The sequence below is a fragment of the Octopus sinensis genome, linkage group LG10, assembly GCF_006345805.1.
Source record: "Octopus sinensis linkage group LG10, ASM634580v1, whole genome shotgun sequence".
NCBI lineage: Eukaryota > Metazoa > Mollusca > Cephalopoda > Octopoda > Octopodidae > Octopus > Octopus sinensis.
The window spans coordinates 20,429,683-20,452,182 of NC_043006.1; the positions used below are offsets into that span (position 1 = coordinate 20,429,683).

A 22,500-nucleotide genomic window follows, 5' to 3' on the forward strand; every position below is an offset into this window, starting at 1 on the left:
TAGGTGGCGTTTTATTCTTATGAAAAAGGAAAAAAAAGAAATATTTTCTCTGTCAAGAGATAAATAAAACTAATGAGTTTGAGAGTTGGAAAATAACGTATGCAAAACGAGATTCGTCTTGAAGAGAAATCAGTACCAGGCTACAAGTTTCTTATTGACCACCATTGACTGCCCCTTTTTGAATATACAGACACGCAGAGACCACTTAGTAAAATGTACTAAGTATGTTATACTGCATGTTACAGGGTACCGTCTGGTCTTCAAAGAAACACAACCTCAATAATATATCTGCCATACTGTATTTGTGGGTGGTAACCAAAGGTTTCGCATCCGTGCTATAGCTGTGTTTGACTTTCACCTTTTGTCTTATCTCCTTTCACCACCTTTTTAATCAGAGAGAGAGAGAGAGAGAGAGAAAGTAATGATGTGACCTTTTCGGTTTGAACGGCAGTTTTTTTTATAGCGGGGTCATATGAAATTGTCACCCATAATTATGACCCTAGTATCGATCTATTGCATTTCAATCTGTTTTAGGGTTAGGGGTGGGGGGAAGGGTATCTTTTTTTCTTCACAAATGTAAATAAACCCAATCTGTTTCTTAAACGAGAGACATATTCATACGGCACAGAATGCTTTTTACCTCAATGGATGTCATTGATTGGTTGAAATTGCAGAAATTGAAGAAAAACAACAAATATCTTACAAACTATAGAATTTTCTCAATAAAGCCAAGAGAAAAAGATGTTTTATAAACACATTCGAAAAGATCCCAATTAGGTGATTCAATTTCATATCTGATTAAAAGTCAACCTTCTTTCCTGTACACACACACGCACGCACGCATGCATGCACGCACGCACACACACACACACGCACGCACACACATACACACACAGCGTGTTGTGTGTGGGCGTGCCCACAGGCTCGCTCTACACTTTTACACATGGAAGAAGAAAAACATTTGATCGAAGGGAGATAACTGTTCCATATGTTTCGCCTGAGTATGTGTGTGTGTGAGGACGCATTATCATCTCTCTTATGTATAAACGGCATAATGTCTGTCTGTGTGTGTGTGTGTGTGTCCTTTATACAAATCCACAATTTTTCAGTTAGAGGGCTCGCACTTTCTATGGTAATTCAAAACTGTCCAAGGGTGGTCGTGGCACATCTTTACATTTCCCCAGTCACCCCGCAAAGCCATTAAAAAAATCAATAGAAGTGACTTTTTTGTGAATTTTCTATCCAAAACCCAATCAAAATGCCCAAAACTTTATACGCCAATTGAATGCCAGCTAGCTGTATGTGCGCATGCACGCAGCTGTATATGCATGCACTAGCACTATGACCCGGCAACGCCGGGTCATAGTGCTAGTAAATAATATATGATTATGGAAAAATTGAACCATATATTTATTTACATTTTCGCAAAAGTTATTCACTATTTACTTCTGTTCTTTAAAACAGATAACGATGCGGATTCAAGCTTTCGTACTGTGTATAAAAAGAAAACTTTTCTTCAAGTATTTGATAACTTTTAAAAAATCTTTCTTTAAATATTATTATCAAGTGATTTATGCAACAGATTATATATATATATATATATATATATATAAATATATGTATGTATATATATATATATACATAAATATATGTATATATATACATAAATATATGTGTATATATATACAAAATGTGTGTATACAGACACACACATACATATATATAGTTAATTAGTTATCTATTTCCTATTCAGATCAGTTTAAATTATTTTTGTTACTCTTCCCTCCCACCTCTGATAAATATCTTTTACTAATATACACATACATACATACATATACAGTTACCAAAAAACTCATTCATAAATACACACACAAAATCAACTTTTCTTGCAAGATGTAAAATTCACACGCACACACATAGACGACGCTGATACATACTAAAAATGCTTCCAGCTGAATAAATGTCCACATTAGTAGCACACCCACCATTGCATACAGATTCAAACACAGATAGATAGACAGACAGACAAGTGGATGTTGAGCTAGTGAAACCACAGAACAGGGTCTTTAAACCTGAACAGGTAGATCTGTCACTGCATCACAACAACAACAAACTATGTCACAATAGGACATTCATAGAGTAACAAAAATCTTGGAGACAAGTTACTAGCATCTGTCAATATTTTACTGTTGCCATGCCAATGCACAGATGATATTCCTAAGCAATATTTGTACTAACAGAAGGGTGCTGCATATCAAAAATTTTGGGGGCCATCCATTCAGCAAAATGGAAGTTTGTTTTTGTTTCAAGAAACGAGTTTAAGAAATGATTTGAGATGTTTCTGAAATTTTTTGAAATAATATTTTGAACAACAGAACACGTTCTAAGAATTGGATCGGCAAATGAAAATTATATAAGTTAATATTTAAACAGAACAGTCACTGAGTGTAAAGGTGTAACGAAAAGAGCCTTGTAGTACACTGAAGCAACTGGAAATTCAGACCGAGATCCATTAATTTATCAAGAGAAAAAAAAAATTAATATAGATTTTCAATTTTTACAACAAAAGGTAAAATATCCAATAATTAAAAATGTAGAAGCAATTTCATATAATGAAGAACAGAATTGCATTTTTTTTTTTTTAGATGAGTAAATATGAATATATGTGGGACTTTCAGAATCACATTTTCTCTTAGAAAAGTGGGTTTATATAACAAACTGGTAACAAAAACCGGGTTACACTATGTCATATATTTTATCTTCAATATTTCCTTCAGTAAATACGCGTGTGAACATACATACAATATATATGGATAGACACACACACACATATGGGTATATAGAAAAACAGTTGAATGTTAATTGAATATGATCACTCTACACATTTGAATAGTGTATAACATGTATTTCAACAAGAAAGAAAATGTTGATAGTGACTTTGAAGTTGATTTTAAAATGACTAACCTGAGTTCTGAGGAGAGTTGCATCGATGTAGAAGTGTAGGTGAAGATCCAACAGCTATAACCGATCGTTTTCCATGAGAACGACTACCAAATATAAGAAAGACTCGATAAATAAATAGAAAAAAAGAAACGGATAAAAATATGCGGATTTTTTAAATTCCTTAGGTTAGCAAATGAAATTCCTTAGTAAATTGGAAAGCGAAATTAGTCTAAGGGAGGTAACTCTGGTATCATTCTGACAAACTGAAAAGAATTCATAACACGTATGAAATGTTTCTGGATAAATTTTAAAAAAAATAATAAATAATTGCAAAATTTCATGTTGCTATGGAAAGTACACAAACCACTTATTGTTATTTGTTTTGTTTTGTGATTTTTCCCAGGGCAAATGTGGCGAATTGGAAGAATCGTTAGAATGCTGGTCACAGTATTATAATAATAATGTTTCAAATTATGGCACAAGGCTAGCAATTTTAAGGGGATGGGGTTAGCCTATTACGCTGTCCCCAGTACTTGACTGGGGATACTTTATTTTACTGACCTCAAAGTGAAGAAAGGTAAAGTTAATCGTGATGGTATCTGAACTCATAAGGCGGCGAGCTGGCAGAAACGTTAGCACGCTGGGCGAAATGCTTTGTGGTATTTCGACTGCCGCTGCGTTCTGAGTTCAAATTCCGCCGAGGTCGACTTTGCCTTTCATCATTTCGGGGGTCGATAAATTAAGTACCAGTCACGCACTGGGGACGGTCGATATAATCCACTTTAATCCTTTTGTCTGTCCTTGTTTGTCCTCTCTCTGTGTCTAGCCCCTTGTGGGTAGTAAAGAAATAGGTATCTGAACTCATAATGAAAGAGATGGAAAAGAAAATGCCGCAAAGCAAATTTGATGTGTTGATGGCAGTCCCACCTCTATGAACAACGAACAGAGACTAATAGATGAGAAATAAGATGAAGACAAACTTACCTTCCTTTCCTAGTTAAACTGAGATCTTTCTGGAAATGTGAAATAAATAAAATATAAATAGATAAAAAAATAAAAATACAAATATAAACAAATGGCAAAATAATTAACACAATAATATCAAGCAAAGTTCATTAAAAGATAATGACTGAGGGACAATAGTGTTTAGAAGATGCATGATAATATTTGGTGAGGATATGAAAGCAAAAGTGGAGGCGCAATGGCCCAGCGGTTAGGGCAGCAGACTTGTGGTCAGAGGATCGTGATTTCAATTCCCAGACCAGGCATTGTATGTGTTTATTGAGCGAAAACACCTAAAAGCTCCATGAGGCTCTGGCAGGGGGTGGTGGCCATCCCTGTTGTACTTTTTCACCACAACTTTCTCTCACTATTTCTTCCTGTTTCTTGAGTAAGGCTGCGATGGACTGGCGTCCCGTCCAGCTGGGGGGAACACATATGCCACACATATGCCCATGAGCCTAGCTAGGTTTAAAAAGGGGCGACGTAGTACAGGCCATGTACAAGGGTGCTGCTAGTAAGGTAAGAGTTGGCCATGAGTACAATGATGAATTCAGAGTACAGGTGGTTGTTCATCAAGGATCGGTCCTCAGCCCACTCCTATTTATCATTGTCCGCCAGGCCATAACAGAAGAATTTAAAACAGGCAGCCCATGGAAACTACAGCCTGCTGATGATCTTGCCCTCATAGCAGAATGTGCAATAGAAATAGAAAGGAAATTCCATGTGTGGAAACAAAGGGCCTTAAAGTGAAGTCCACATAAAAAGCACTGATGTCATGTAAAAAGCAGCCAGTGCACTTTGTAAAGTGGTTGGCATTAGGAAGGGCACTAAGTAGTAGAAATCAAGCCAAAAGAGACTATGGAACCTGGCCAGTTCCTGCCAAGGTGTCCAACCCATGGAAAAAATAGACATTAAATGATGATGATGATATATATATATATGTATATATATATATATATATATATATATATATATATATATATATATATATAGCCTTACAAAATGTAGAACATTGCAAAAAATTTACTGTCCTGTCCCTACCCACTACTCCACAGGCTGTAACTAAATTCTCAACCCTCTTCCCCTGGGTGTTTGTACTGGATTTAACCTGAGCAAGAAGATCAAACTTACCATGCTTGCTGAGAGGGATGGTGCAGACTGACCCAAAACAGAATTGTGCATCCGTAATAAGTTTGTGCTTTCAGTATTGCTGGAAATACCTGGAAAGAGAAAGGCGTAAGGTCAGCGATTAACATCAACAGTTTTCCATAATAACAGAACACAAATTCAAATCTCATAATGGAATGAAAAATCAGAACAGAAGGGAGCGAAACAAGCAAAAAATTATTTTAAGATACTTTAGCCCTTCAGCGTACAAATTACTCAGCCAGATGTAACGCTCATTTATGTTGCTTTGAATTAATCATGTATTGTCTCATAGCTTTAAGGGCACCTGTGTCAGTGGCATGTAGGAGACACCTGTGTCGGTGGCATGTAGGAGACACCTGTGCCGGTGACATGTAGAAGACACCTGTGTCAGTGGCATGTAGGAGACACCTGTGTCAGTGGCATGTAGGAGACACCTGTGCCGGTGACATGTAGGAGACACCTGTGTCAGTGGAATGTAGGAGACACCTGTATCAGTGGAATGTAGGAGACACCTGTGTCAGTGGCATGTAGGAGACACCTGTGTCAGTGGCATGTAGGAGACACCTGTGTCAGTGGCATGTAGGAGACACCTGTGTCAGTGGCATGTAGGAGACACCTGTGTCAGTGGCATGTAGGAGACACCTGTGTCAGTGGCATGTAGGAGACACCTGTGCTGGTGACATGTTAAAGGCACCCAATACATGCCATGGAATAGTTGGCATGAGAGAGGGCATCCAGCCGTAGAATCCAAGCCAAATCAGACTGGAGCTTGATTTAGCTCCCTGGCTTATCAGTTCTAGTCAAACCATCGAACCCATGCCAGCATAGAAAAGAGACAGATGATGATGATGCATATGTGTAATATGCATATATATATGCATGTGTGCATGTCTTTTTGTGTACCCTTGTCTAAACAGCATAACGGTTGTAAATGACCATCATCATCATCATCATCATACATGCAAGGTCACTCATTTCCAGTCTCCTGTGGAAAATATGTCGCGCTTCAGGAAAAATATTATTTCATTTGGAAACAGATGAGAGATTGGTGTAACAAAAAGAGCATCCGACTATAAAAAAATCAACCCCAACAAATTTTGTCCAACCCATGCAAGTTTGGAAAAGTTAAATATTAAATGATGATAATGATGACGACGATGATTAAGCAAACACACACACACACACACACACACACACACACAACACAAGAACCGCCCATCCCAGGAAGCTCAATTTACTGATGATGTATTTGCCATGACAAAGAATTCACAGACAGTGTAATTACCAAGCATTGATATTTTGGCAACGAATTTACCATGATGTAATTACTGGTGAAGAATTTAACTGTGAACCTGAGATTATTTTTCTTTCTCTTTCTCTTTTTGGAATTGCTTTCACCAAAAGCATCGCTCTACATTAGATTATCTAAAAAAAAAAATCAATCAGTTTGCTTTTTTTTTTTTTTTTTTTTTTTATAGATAAATTAAAAACAAAATTCTTTTTTATATTGATTAATTCATCATTCGTCTCTGTTTAAATTGTGAATAGACAATAAACGGTCACAGAAAGAGAGAAGCAGGCACAGGAGTGAGTAACAATCTGCTGGAATTATCAGCAAATCTCAGTGTGAAACTTCCATATACCACCTTACCTAGATACACTAGTATTAATAAAAAAGCAGGGTGGTCGTGGTTGGAGAATTTCAGAAACAATCTAGGGTTAAACAACAAAAACATAACATTCTTTTTTATTCTTCTACTTGTTTCAGTCATTTGACTGCGGCCATGCTGGAGCATTGCCTTAAAGGGTTTTTTTTTAGTCAAGGAAATTGACCCCAGAACTTATTCTTTGTAAGCCTAGTACTTATTCTATCGTTCCCTTTTGCCGAACTGCTAAGTTACGAGGACGCAAACACACCAGCATCGGTTGTCAAGCGATGCTGGGGGCACAAACACAGACACACACACACACATATATATATATACATATATATGACAGGCTTCTTTCAGTTTCCATCTACCAAATCCTCTCACAAGGCTTTGGTCAGCCCGAGGCTATAGTAGAAGACACTTGCCCAAGGTGCCACGCAGTATGACTGAACCCAGAACCATATGGTTGGTATACAAGCTACTTACCACACAGCCACTCCTGCTACTTAATAATAATAATGATGATAATAATAATAATAATAATAATAATAATGATAATGATAATAAACAAAATGGGGTGGAAGGGCGGGAAGTTTTCAGATTCAAGATTTCTTGCTGATGTTTGTAGCAAAAACGAACATTTAAATACAAGTACTTGGCATGATATTTCATCTGATATTGCTGAAATGCCAACGCAACGAGGGCACTTCAAGATCTTGCAGTAACAGCTTCTAATCACTAAGTGAATAAATAAATAAATAAATAAATAAATACAAAAAAAAAAGGAAAAACAAATAATTATAACTTGATCTGGTCTTATTGGATTGCCATTGAAAATTAAGTGTTTGCTTCTCAAGATAAATTCTGAAGAGATTACCAGATAATCTCCAAGAGTGCAGGTTTTACTAACATGTGTTCTCATGTACACACTATGTATCACATTTTGGTGCAAACATTTTTTTTAAAACACATTTATTCTTTTAATTTTTTTACATGTTTCAGTCATTTGACAGTGGCCATTCTGGAGCACTGCCTTAAATGGATTTAGTAAAAAAAAAAAAAAAAAGTCAACCCCAGGACTTATTCTTTGTAAGCTTAATATTTATTCTATCAGTTTCTTTTGCTGAACTGCTAGGTTATGGGGGCATAAACACACTAACATCACTTGTCAAGCGATGGTGGGGGTGGGGGCAAACACAGACACAAAGACACACACACCTAAATATACATTTAAAAGCTGATGGTAATGATGATGGGGTGGGGGAGGGGGATTCTTTCATGTGTGAACCACGAACCATGCTTATAATTTTTTTACTTGATAGAAAATTCCCGCTTCGACCTGATTGTAGGACCTCTTGAATTTACCTTTAATCCATGCAAAAAATTCCCAAAGGTTACATTCCCAAGAATATTGAGGCGGGCCACATAGTTGTTTTCACATTTGATTTTGATGCCACAGATATCAAAGGAAATTTCATTCCTCACATTGGTCTGCATTCTTCACTCTTGACTACATCCTAGACTGCAACTGCGGGATACTAGTTCAGATAATGATGCTAATTTCATACACTGGAGAAGTATTGAAGTGTTGATTCTTGATAGCTTCAATATCTCTGCTTAATTCAATACTAGGCCAAAAATCTTTTCCAGAATAAAACAAAGAATGTCTGACTAACTACTCCTATTTTAAGAAACCTTATAGGTAAGCCAAATACAGCCGGACTCAAGAAAATGGTATTCTTTGCAAGAATACTGTTTGACCTGAAGTATCCAACAAGCAAATCAATGGAGAAAGTGTTCATGATAATGGCCATTACTGCTAAATGCAATTACTAAAAGTTTGATTTGTGGTGACCTGGCTATTCATGCAATATCAAAGATGACATTCACAGACATTCTAAATGTATATAGAAGTAAAATATTTTTATATATTGCATTCTTAGTTCAGAGTCAGAACCCTTAACTTTTGTACACAATAGATGTGACGATACACTGTACATGAGCCCAGGAGTCTAAAATATAGTTTGACTTAAGAAAATAGTACTTTTTTGCAAGGGTGATTGTATTATTCAACCCGAAATATCCAAAAATCAAATCAATGAAGAACATGTTCATGATAATGTCCATTACTGCAATAAGCAATTGCCAAAAGCTTGGTGGCCTGGCTATTCATAAATGTTCTAAATGTATATATATATTGGTTAAAGATATTTTTAAAAACTTCATTCATAGTCCAAAGAATCAGTTTCCTGGACATTTGTACACAATAGGTATGGTACATTGCGTACATGAGCCCAAGAGTCTAAAAATTACAGAAATATATGACTAACAACAATGAGTTACAGATACTGTATGGACCATAGTCATTAGTTTACATTTTATTAATACTAGCAGTATCGCCTGGCGTTGCTTGCGTTTGTTTCGACCTTTTAGAATTGGAATTTATGAAAAGTAAAAATTTTGCATTATGTAGCTTGTTATTCTCCTTAAATGAACATTTTTCTGGTTGAAATACACTGAAAAATGGTGACACAGGAGTCAAAAAAAATCGTAAAAAATAGGAATTTTCATAGAAAAAAAAGCACCTTTTTGATGCAAATAATTTTTGGTATTATCATAGTCCGATTTGAATTTTTTCTTCTATGGAAGGAAGAGCAAGCCTTCTATCATATTCTCAATTTGGTCAACTTGCGCTGCAGGGTCTCGGAGGGGATCGTGCTAGTTGAAGGCTACCAAACCTGCCATACACAGACGACTTCAGCTTTATATATATAGAGAGAGATTGGATATAGGTGCAGGCATGGTTGTTTCATTAAGAAGTTAGCTTTCCAGCCATGTGGTTTTGGATTCAATCTCATTGCATGGGTACCTTGGGCAAGTGTCTGCTACTTTAGCTCTGGGCTGATCAATGCCTTATGAGTGGATTTGCAAGACAGAAACAGCCTTTTCTCCCCCAACTAAATGGTAAGTGTTACTATTTCACAGGTACAAGTATCCTTAGTGCAATTTTCAGGTGGGATCAGTGAAATGCATTGTGATGAAGCTTGGCTTTTTGAATTACAGGCAGAGTTCAGTTGACCTTGGCATGGTTTGCATATAGAACATGGAGGGAGGGATGGAGGGAGGAGAGAGAGAGAGAGGTAGAGAGAGAGAGGTCAAATACTGCAAAAAGCATTCTGTGAAATGCTTTATCATATCTCCCAATTTGCTACTTTGAAGGACATACAACTAAAATGCTAAGGTCAACATCCACATGCACATTCTCTAGAAACATATAGGTTTGTTTTATAATAATAATAATATGAGGAAACAAAAACAACACAAAGAATTTTGAAAATATGATTAAAAAAGGAAGAAAAAAACAAAGACACGGGGGAAAAGACTCGAAACCAAAGAATGAAACGAAATAGTTGTGGTAGTGAGTGAAATCTATAGTGCCTGACAGAATTCCTCGAGTTCTAAAAACTTATGCTCTCTAGACATGCTATGTTGGCAGACTTAACCATAGCATGCTCTATCTTCAGAATCTATCTCAGATTGCAAACAAATATGACACAATCTCTAACATTGCTCTTTAGTTGCTTTTTTTTGTTTCTTTTGTTTGTTTGTTTTTTTTTGTTTCTTTTTCTGTCTAAAGTTATGCCACATGTAGACGAAGAAAAATAGGAAGAATTTTGGCTAGACATGAATAAAGGGAAGGAGTGAGTGAGAGAGAGAGAGAGAGAGAGAAACCACCTAGATCTTGGCTTGTGAAAGAAAACAGCTAATGTATTTCATATGAGAGTAACTTTGATGTATGCTTTGAGAAAGTGGAAAAGAGAGAGAGAAAGAAAGAAGGACAGAGGAAGAGAGACAGAGAAAAAAGAAAAAAAGGACAAAATGATAGAGAGAGTGTGAGAGTGCATGCGTGTGTGTGTGCGTGTGTGCATTAACCCTTTATCACAAAGAACAATTAAAAAAAAACCACAATTATAATAATTGTTTCTGATACAAGCAAAAGACCAGCAATTATGAGAAAAAGAAAAGGGTGGGGGCACTTTGAGTGGTACTTTATTTCATTGATTCTAAAATGACAGAACTTTGGTAAGATTTGATCTTAGAGAATAAACAGCCAGAAAAAATACTGCAAGGCATTTTCGTTTGATGCCCTAATAATTCTGTCAATCCACCTCTCCAATAAAAAATATTGGTTTCAAATTTTGGCACAAGGCCAGCAGTTCTAGAGAAGGGGATTAGTTGATTATATCGATCTCAGTGCTCAAAGTGCTCAACTGGGACTTTTCTCAACCCTGAAAGGGATGTAGCCAGTCCACTTATGCATACCTTTCCTTCTTGGGACACAAAACTCTACTTGTGAAGACCTGTTGAGGCAAGTGAGAATCAGAATCGAAATCGATTGACATCAATGGAAATTGTAGCTGTGATACCAGTGCCGGTGGCACGTAAGCAAACCATCCGAACGTGGCCGTTGCCAGCGCCACCCCGACGGGCCCCCGTGCTGGTGGCATGTAAAAAGCACCATCCGACCGTGGCCATTTGCCAGCCCCGTCTGGCACCTGTGCTGTGGGACGTAAAAAGCACCTACTACACTCAAGGAGCAGTTGGCATTAGGAAGGGCATCCAGCCGTAGAAACATTGCCAGATCAGACTGGGCCTGGTGCAGCCTTCTGGCTTCCCAGACTCCAGTTGAACTGTCCAACCCATGCTAGCATGGAAAGCGGACGCTAAATGATGATGATGATGATGATGATGAAAGGATGAAAGGCAAAGTCGACCTTGGTGGTATTTGAACTCCAAATCTTGGCTACTATTTATTCTACTGATCCCCAAAAGGATGAAAGGTAAAGCTGACTTTGGCAGCATTTGAACTCAGAACAGAGAGAGTCAGAAGAAATGCTGTGCTTCTGCCATTTCACCTTTCTCTATTATTTGGCAGAATTGTTAGCACACAGGGCAAAATGCTTAGCGCTATTTTGTTCGTCTTTACATTCTGAGTTCAACTTCTGCTCAGGTCAACTTTGCTTTGCATGCTTTCGGGGGTTCATAAAATGAGCAGCAGTTGAGTACAGGAGGCGGTCAATGTAATTAATTGACTTACCCAGCTCTTCCAAAATTACAGGCCTTGTGCCAAAATTGGAAACCATCATTACTATTATTACTATTATTATTATATTATTATTATTATTATTGATAATGAATAAAACACAGACAACAAGCAACAAATAAATAAAATGAAAATGAAAAGTAATCACTCGCAAAGTCAAACTATATTTGTCACATCTGTGAGACATTAACAAAAATATACAAAGACTGCCATTCCATATTAGTCTTGGAGAAATAACTGTTCACTCTCACTGCCACCCAAATCCCTCCCTCCCTCCCCCTTCCATTAGCAACTCTTGTGCTTTTGACAGATTCCTTGCCATTACTGTTAGCTTTTTAATGAAACTCAATTTAAAATAACATGACTTCTATATCAACATGGCTGACAGCATTATTGTATTATAAACAATAAGTTGATTATACACGAACAAATTACTAAAACAAAAGGGTTTTCAGTTTGTGTGTGTGTGTGTGTGTGTGTTGTGCATGTGTGTGTGTGTTGTGCATGTGTGTGTGTGTGTGTTGTGCATGTGTGTGTGTGTGTGTTGTGCATGTGTGTGTGTGTGTGTTGTGCATGTGTGTGTGTGTGTGTCAGAGAGATAGAGAGACAGAGAAAGAGAGGTTTTGTTTCAAGTTTCACATCCAACCATCACTATATCTATTTCTTTATTGCCCACAGGGGGCTAAACATAAAGGGGACAAACAAGGAGAGACAAAGGGATTAAAGTCGATTACATCGACCCCCCCCCCCCCCAGTGCGAAACTGGTACTTTTATTTATCGACCCCGAAAGGATGTAAGGCAAAGTCGACCTTGGCGGAATTTGAACTCAGAACGTAACGGCAGACGAAATACCAATCTCTTTACTACCCACAAGGGGCTAAACACAGAGTGAACAAACAAGGACAGACAAAGGGATTAAAGTCGATTACTCGACCCCCAGTGCGAAACTGGTACTTTTATTTATCGACCCCGAAAGGATGTAAGGCAAAGTCGACCTTGGCGAATTTGAACTCAGAACGTAACGGCAGACGAAATACCAATTTCTTTACTACCCACAAGGGGCTAAACACAGAGTGAACAAACAAGGACAGACAAAGGGATTAAAGTCGATTACATCGACCCCCAGTGCGAAACTGGTACTTTTATTTATCGACCCCGAAAGGATGTAAGGCAAAGTCGACTTGGCGGAATTTGAACTCAGAACGTACGACAGACGAAATACCAATTTCTTACTACCCACAAGGGGCTAAACACAGAGTGAACAAACAAGGACAGACAAAGGGATTAAAGTCGATTACATCGACCCCCAGTGCGAAACTGGTACTTTTATTTATCGACCCCGAAAGGATGTAAGGCAAAGTCGACCTTGGCGGAATTTGAACTCAGAACGTAACGGCAGACGAAATACCAATTTCTTTACTACCCACAAGGGGCTAAACACAGAGTGAACAAACAAGGACAGACAAAGGGATTAAAGTCGATTACATCGACCCCCAGTGCGAAACTGGTACTTTTATTTATCGACCCCGAAAGGATGTAAGGCAAAGTCGACCTTGGCGGAATTTGAACTCAGAACGTAACGGCAGACGAAATACCAATTTCTTTACTACCCACAAGGGGCTAAACACAGAGTGAACAAACAAGGACAGACAAAGGGATTAAAGTCGATTACATCGACCCCCAGTGCGAAACTGGTACTTTTATTTATCGACCCCGAAAGGATGTAAGGCAAAGTCGACTTGGCGGAATTGAACTCAGAACGTAACGACAGACGAATACCAATTTCTTACTACCCACAAGGGGCTAAACACAGAGTGAACAAACAGGACAGACAAAGGGATTAAAGTCGATTACATCGACCCCCAGTGCGAAACTGGTACTTTTATTTATCGACCCCGAAGGATGTAAGGCAAAGTCGACCTTGGTGGAATTTGAACTCAGAACGTAACGACAGACGAAATACCAATTTCTTTACTACCCACAAGGGGCTAAACACAGAGGGGACAAACAAGGACAGACAAAGGGATTAAAGTCGATTACATCGACCCCTCCCCCAGTGCGAAACTGGTACTTTTATTTATCGACCCCGAAAGGATGTAAGGCAAAGTCGACCTTGGCGGAATTTGAACTCAGAACGTAGCGACGGACGAAATACCTATTTATTTACTACCCACAAGGGGCTAAACACAGAGGGGACAAACAAGGACAGACAAAGGGATTAAAGTCGATTACATCGACCCCTCCCCCAGTGCGAAACTGGTACTTTTATTTATCGACCCCGAAAGGATGTAAGGCAAAGTCGACCTCGGCGGAATTTGAACTCAGAACGTAGCGGCAGACGAAATACCTATTTATTTACTACCCACAAGGGGCTAAACACAGAGGGGACAAACAAGGACAGACAAAGGATTAAAGTCGATTACATCGACCCCCCCCCCCCCCAGTGCGAAACTGGTACTTTTTTATCGACCCCGAAAGGATGTAAGGCAAAGTCGACCTTGCGGAATTTGAACCAGAACGTAACGGCAGACGAATACCAATCTCTTTACTACCCACAAGGGGCTAAACACAGAGTGAACAAACAGGACAGACAAAGGGATTAAAGTCGATTACATCGACCCCCAGTGCGAACTGGTACTTTTATTTATCGACCCCGAAAGGATGTAAGGCAAAGTCGACCTTGGCGGAATTTGAACTCAGAACGTAACGGCAGACGAATACCAATTTCTTTACTACCCACAAGGGGCTAAACACAGAGTGAACAAACAAGGACAGACAAAGGGATTAAAGTCGATTACATCGACCCCCAGTGCGAAACTGGTACTTTTATTTATCGACCCCGAAAGGATGTAAGGCAAAGTCGACCTTGGCGGAATTTGAACTCAGAACGTAACGACAGACGAAATACCAATTTCTTTACTACCACACCCAAGGGGCTAAACACGAGTGAACAAACAAGGACAGACAAGGGATTAAAGTCGATTACATCGACCCCCAGTGCGAAACTGGTACTTTTATTTATCGACCCCGAAAGGATGTAAGGCAAAGTCGACCTTGGCGGATTTGAACTCAGAACGTAACGACAGACGAATACCAATTCTTTACTACCCACAAGGGGCTAACACAGAGTGAACAACAAGGACAGACAAAGGGATTAAAGTCGATTACATCGACCCCTCCCCCAGTGCGAAACTGTACTTTTATTTATCGACCCCCGAAAGATGTAAGGCAAAGTCGACCTTGGCGAATTTGAACTCAGAACGTAGCGACGGACGAAATACCTATTTATTTACTACCCACAAGGGGCTAAACACAGAGTGAACAAACAAGGACAGACAAGGGATTAAAGTCGATTACATCGACCCCCAGTGCGAAACTGTACTTTTATTTATCGACCCCCGAAAGATGTAAGGCAAAGTCGACCTTGGTGGTATTTGAACTCCAAATCTTGGCTACTATTTATTCTACTGATCCCCAAAAGGATGAAAGGTAAAGCTGACTTTGGCAGCATTTGAACTCAGAACGTAACGGCAGACGAATACCAATTTCTTTACTACCACAAGGGGCTAAACACAGAGTGAACAAACAAGGACGACAAAGGGATTAAAGTCGATTACATCGACCCCCAGTGCGAAACTGGTACTTTTATTTATCGACCCCGAAAGGATGTAAGGCAAGTCGACCTTGGCGGAATTTGAACTCAAACGTAACGGCAGACGAAATACCAATTTCTTTACTACCCACAGGGGGCTAAACACAGAGTGAACAACAAGGACAGACAAAGGGATTAAAGTCGATTACATCGACCCCCAGTGCGAAACTGGTACTTTTATTATCGACCCCGAAAGGATGTAAGGCAAAGTCGACCTGGCGGAATTTGAACTCAGAACGTAACGACAGACGAAATACCAATTTCTTTACTACCACAAGGGGCTAAACACAGAGTGAACAAACAAGGACGACAAAGGGATTAAAGTCGATTACATCGACCCCCAGTGCGAACTGGTACTTTTATTTATCGACCCCGAAAGGATGTAAGGCAAAGTCGACCTTGGTGGAATTTGAACTCAGACGTAACGACAGACGAAATACCAATTTCTTTACTACCCACAAGGGGCTAAACACAGAGGGGACAAACAAGGACAGACAAAGGGATTAAAGTCGATTACTCGACCCCTCCCCCAGTGCGAAACTGGTACTTTTATTTATCGACCCCGAAAGGATGTAAGGCAAGTCGACCTTGGCGGATTTGAACTCAGAACGTATCGACGGACGAATACCTATTTATTTACTACCCACAAGGGGCTAAACACAGAGGGGACAACAAGGACAGACAAAGGGATTAAAGTCGATTACATCGACCCCTCCCCCAGTGCGAAACTGTACTTTTATTTATCGACCCCGAAAGGATGTAAGGCAAAGTCGACCTCGGCGGAATTTGAACTCAGAACGTAGCGGCAGACGAAATACCTATTTATTTACTACCCACAAGGGGCTAAACACAGAGGGGACAACAAGGACAGACAAAGGGATAAAGTCGATTACATCGACCCCTCCCCCAGTGCGAAACTGGTACTTTTATTTATCGACCCCGAAAGGATGTAAGGCAAAGTCGACCTTGGCGGAATTTGAACTCAGAACGTAGCGACGGACGAAATACCGCTGAACATTTCACTTGGTGCGCCAACATGTCTGGTAGCTCGCCGCCTTTAGCATATCAATGCTCATTCGAATTCGCTATCTCAGACGTATGAATTTCATAACATTTTCAATGTTCTAAAATATGTGTAGATATACACACATGCATGCATACATGTATGCATATACACACACACACACACACACTTATATAAGTTGTACGTTGGAAGGGTCATATTGCCAATTAAGATACATGCACTGATTGTATTTCACTTCAGCTCTATCAATTGGCAGCATGAACCTCTCAATCAAATGATGAAAGAACAGGAGTGATGTAATCACTTTCATTGGCTTACAGATGTTTCTGCAACAAGAACAACTGCACTCAGTTCTGAGTGCAATACTACTTATGAGAGAAACAGCTGTATGCTGCTGAAAGTGATTATGTAACTCCTGTCCTTTTGCCATTCAATTGATATATGTAAACACATACACACACACACACACAACACAGGTATGAGTGTGTGGTTAAGAAGTTACTTTCTCAACCACTTGAGTAAATAGCTTGAGGCCAGTCAAAGCCTTAGAAAAGTATTTGGTAGACAGAAAAGGAAATCTGCCATATTGCTATGTGTGTATGTGTGTGTGTGGTGTGTGTGTGCATGCAGATGTGTGTCCCTGCATGTTAGTTTACAACTGCTGCTTGCTTATTCAAATGTCACGATGTTCATGTGATATTCTGTTGGTATTTTTTGGTTTCCTTTCAATGAATTGCTTGCTTGGTTCATGCTTTCAAACATGTGCAGAATAAGAGATCTCTTACTTCAAAAACCAGTAAGGGTTAGGGACAGGAAGGACATCCAGCATTCAAAAATAGACAAAGTGAACAAGCAAAAATATATACATGCACACACATACATGTGTGTGTGTGTGTGTGTGTATATATATATATATATATATATATATATATATATATATATATATATATATATATGTTGGCCTGCTCACTTAGCCAGTGAGGTGGTGTCATTTGTAGGCTAAAATAATGTGAAGCGCATTGTGACCAGCAATGTGTAGCAACATCTGATAGCCTGGTCGGTCACGGTGATATATATATATATATATATATATATATGTATATATATATACACACACACATACATATATATATACATCATGTGATCACGTGACCGACCAGACCATCAGATCTTGCTACACATCATTGGTCACAATGCGCTTTGCATTGTTTTACCCTTCAAATGATGCCACTCCGCTGGCTAAGCGAGCAGGCCAAACAGAAAGAGAAAGTTGTGGCGAAAGATTACAGCAGGGATCACCACCACCCTCTGCTGGAGCCTCATGGAGCTTTAAGTGTTTTCAATCAATAAACACTTACAACGCCCGGTCTGGAAATCGAAACCACGATCCTACAACCGCGAGTCTGATGCCCTAACCACTGGGCCATTGCGTCTCCACATATATATATATATATACACATACACACACACACATATATACATATATATATATATATATATATATATATATATGCATACATATGTACATTTATATATATAAAACACATATATATGTAAGATATAATCATGTGTAGGCATATATACATACACACGCACACACACACATAAATTTATTCCTGCGTATTTCTATACATACAGATACAGACACAGAACTGTGTCATTCAGCAACACAATTCATAGCAGACATTGTCTTGAAACTCCTACTCATATGCACTTTAAAATTCTATGTACAACTGTCTGTCTGTCTGTCCATGTGTATATGTGTGTGTGTGCACTTCAATTTTTATCTTATCTTTTACATGTTTCAGTCATTAGACTGCAGCCAATGCTGGGGTACTGCTTTGAAAACCTTTTAGTCAAATGAATCGACCCCAGTACTTACATTCTTTTAAGCTTGGTGCTTATTCTGTCGATCTCTTTTGCTGAACCGCTAGAGTCATGGGGACACAAACACACCAACAATGGTTGTCAATCAATGGAAAGGGACAAACACAAAGACAAACACACATATGGCTTCTTTCAGGTTCTATCTACCAAGTCCACTCACATGGCTTTGGTTGACCTGAGGCTATAGCAGAAGACACCTGCCTAAGGTGCCACATGATGGAACTGAACTTGGAACCATATAGCTGGGAAGCAAGTTTCTTACCACGCAGCCATGCCTGCGCATATTCACACAGCCATGCATGGACTATATGTATGTCCTTGCAAACTTTTTTTCGCATTTTTTTGATAATGAGGGAAAGCAGTCCTAGTAACTCTTACATAGGAGGGGGGGGGCATAGGCATTATTCTCAAACCAAAGACCTAGCTGAAATGCTTGCAAAAGAACAGATATTATTAAAGGTACTCAAGGTAGCAGGTGATGATATTAAAATGAAAGATTAAGCCTATTATAGCAGGATTTGAACTTAGAACACAAAAAATAGAAACAAATGCTGTGAAACATCTGGTCTCACATTCTTATGGTTCTGCCAATCCACTGTTCTGGATTGGCAATATCTCATTCACCCTGAAAAGTCAACAAAACCTGTGAGATACACAGCTGATTCCAAGATAATGACAAAGGAAAAGAAATATAATTTTTAAGATAAATGTTTACTTACTGCTTAAGTGACTCCCTGGTAGACAAGGATGACTGCCTGAGCTACAAGTGGGAGTGAGAGGGGTTCCATCTTTGCCTTTCTGACGTGTCTCTTCAGATAGAGTCCGCTGTAACCTTCGATAGCCATAGTGTAGAGCCAACGGGAGATCTTCCCGTGACTTCCTTTGAAGTGTCGATGGAGAGGGCAGTGGTGACTGTGAAGAGGGGGTACCATAGTCTGACTGGAAAATAAATAAATAAAGGAGATTAAAGAGGCTAACTCCAATAACTTGGATTACTGGTTCAAAACACAACAGGGAAAGAAAAATAGTGAAATCAAAGTACATAACCACATCATCATCATCATCATTTAGCGTCCGTTTTCCATGCTAGCATGGGTTGGACGGTTCAACTGGGGTCTGTGAAGCCGGAAGGCTGCATCAGGCCCAGTCAGATCTGGCTGTGTTTCTACGGCTAGATGCCCTTCCTAACGCAAACCACTCCGTGAGTGTAGTGGGTGCTTTTTACGTGCAACCCGCACAGGTGCCAGGCGAGGCTGGCAACAGACGCGAGCGGATGGTGCTTTTACGTGCCACTGGCACGGGGGCCAGGCGAGGCTGGCAACGGACACGAACGGATGGTGCTTTTACGTGCCACCATCCGTATCAAACCACAAGTTTGATAAACAACTACAGATACAATAATTAACTCTAGATATAATAAACAGATTCAATTATCTGCTCTTACATAATTACAGATATCTATCAATAGGTGAATACCGGTATTGATTTTCATTTCTTTTCAATACATCAGGTATTTATTGCCAAGGTTAAGTAAATCAAGACAATACACAATGTCTGTCTATCACAGCTAGCATTCCCATACGGTTCGGTACCTTGATTCCAAGCTAGCAGAACAGAGACAATAGAAAATAGGGTATTCAAACCCAAAACAATGAAACACCTGGAGCCAATTTGAACACATGACCCGTGGATTAGAGATCATCTACGCAACAATTATAGGATATAGTGACACCAACCAATTCAATAAAACGGTCTTAGATGAAAGGCCCTTTAGATAACAAAGGGTAAGTTCGAAATGTTACTGAAATCACAATGAAAGGCTAATTAAATACTAATTAACGGATATTGATACAAACTGGTTAATGTGTAAAATCATGAACATGGTTCTTCCTTTCCATTGAAATTTGATTTCCATTTTGAAATCCTTAGATATTTATCAAATGGCTTTATATTCACACACGTGTGCATATGTGTATGCATACACACACACACACAGTTACCATGGTGCTTGCATGCACACACACAAAACAACCAGTGTACACACACACACACACACACACAACCATCCATCAACATACCAACACACACACACAACATCCAAGATACACACACACACACACAACTGACACTACAATCACAGTCACATGCAATTCACTCGCACACGTGCACACAGAGCCACCAAGATACACATACACACATCCTCTCCGACTCACACACCAACCTTCATAAACACATACAACTGACACACATAAATTACCATCAACACACACACACACACACATACAGTACACATAAGCCCAGACAGGACCTCACCAACACTGCCAGCCCCCTCCAGCAAACTATTGTATTACGATACAGTCACACATTATAGTGACTTCTAGATCTGTGAACAACATTATATTGGACAACAACAACAACAGCAACAACATCTGATTATCTAAAATAATGTTGTCGGTCTCTTGTTCTTTCCTTGTACTTTGTATTTAGTTTTCTAATTTAGACACAAGGCCAGCAATCCTGAAGAGAAGGAGGAGGCAAGCAGATTACATCGAACCAAGCACTTGACTGGTACTTTATCTTAATTGCTCCTCTGAAAGAATGAAAGGCAAATAGGCAAATTTGACCCCCGATAAGATTTGAACTCAGAATGTAATGAACCACAATAGTACCAAAAAATTTTTATTCCTCCCTTGTGTAAGTGTGTATGTATACACATACCTGTGTATACACACACACACACACACACACACACAGGGGGTGCTGAAAAGTCCCTGGTTTTAAGAGTATCATGAAAGGCCTGGTAGGAGACCCTAGCTTTTGAGTTCTTTTATAGGGTTTAAAAAAACTTAGGACTGCTGCAAAAGTGTGTAAATAAGAGAGGGAAATATGTTGAAAAAAAATCATAATTAACTAAACCCTCTGCTTTTTCTTTTACTCAAAGCCAGGAACTTTTCAGAACCCCTTGTATAGAACATGGATGTTAAAGGACATTGATGATGATAATATTTATCTATCTATCTTTTCCTCTTCCCCTTTTTTCTTCTTTTTTCATTTCTCTTTTCTTTTGTTCCTTTTCCTTTTCTTTTTCTTTTTTTTATTCTTTTTATTTTTTATTTAATTTAATTTTTTTTTGTTTTTTGTTCTTTTCTTCCCTTTTACGATCCCTCTTGATCGAAAACCTACGCCACCCCCTTTTTTTTTTGTTTTTTCTTTTGTTTTTTTTCATCCCCCAAAAGAAAAGCTCTACCTTGTAACTTGTCCCATCTGTGTGCAGCCCTGTGTGGCCAATAAAGAAACTTATCTATCTAGCTATCTACCTAGTCTAAAAATCCATAAGCCAGAAAAAAATATGCTTTTACATATTTGTCAATAGATTGGGTATATTACTCGAAGATATTAAAGATCCGTTTCAGCTGATCCTACCAATCACTTTTGCCCTGGATATTAAATAACTGGGTATTAGATAAAAGCATGCCATACTTTTCCCATACTTCCCATCTCCGAAATTGATATTACTTAACCATGTTGTGAGCTGATATTCAGTTATTTGATATCCAGTGGAAAAACCGATTAGCAAGATCAGGTGAAGTAGATCTATAAAGCTGTATATTTTGGCTATTGATTAACGTGTGTAATAATTTAATGTGATGTTCAACGAAAAATTTTTTAAATACCGAGTATTAAAAGTAAAAGTGTTTGGTCTTGAAAAATAGTGTAACCTGCTACTTGTAAATCATTCTGGCAACCATAGAGATAGTAATGTTTTATAAGAGAGCACAAAGTAGTAAATATTTGTGTGTGTGTGTGTGTGTGTGTGTGTGTGTGTGAGAGAGAGAGAGAGTCAGAGGGAGAGAGAGAGAGTCAGAGGGAGGGAGAGAGAGTCAGAGGGAGGGAGAGAGAGAGAGAGACAGGAACAGGAGATTAGACCAACACAACTCCCTAGCATTTCTTCTCACTTTGGCACTAACCCACGAATTTGTCAAGGGAAAAGTACAGTTATCTGAACCTCAATATATGACAGGTACTAGTATAATTACAAACTTTAGTCTAATTATTAATTACTTTTATGGTAGGCATGTTCTACTTCCT

At 38.9% G+C, this 22,500-nt stretch overlaps 1 protein-coding gene across 8 annotated transcripts in view; it reads right to left on the minus strand.

Annotated features, from left to right (window-relative positions):
- Positions 1-22,500, minus strand: part of LOC115216527 (microtubule-associated serine/threonine-protein kinase 3) — a 266,227-nt gene that overhangs the window by 121,570 nt on the left and 122,157 nt on the right. For all 8 annotated transcript variants that reach the window (XM_029785977.2, XM_036506331.1, XM_036506333.1 and 5 more), the window contains exons 4-7: positions 19,131-19,350; positions 5,077-5,165; positions 3,928-3,956; positions 2,965-3,047 (exon numbers count right to left, since the gene is read on the minus strand). In XM_029785977.2, coding sequence (XP_029641837.1) covers positions 2,965-3,047; positions 3,928-3,956; positions 5,077-5,165; positions 19,131-19,350 — 421 coding nt within the window. The remainder of the gene's footprint in view (positions 1-2,964; positions 3,048-3,927; positions 3,957-5,076; positions 5,166-19,130; positions 19,351-22,500) is intronic.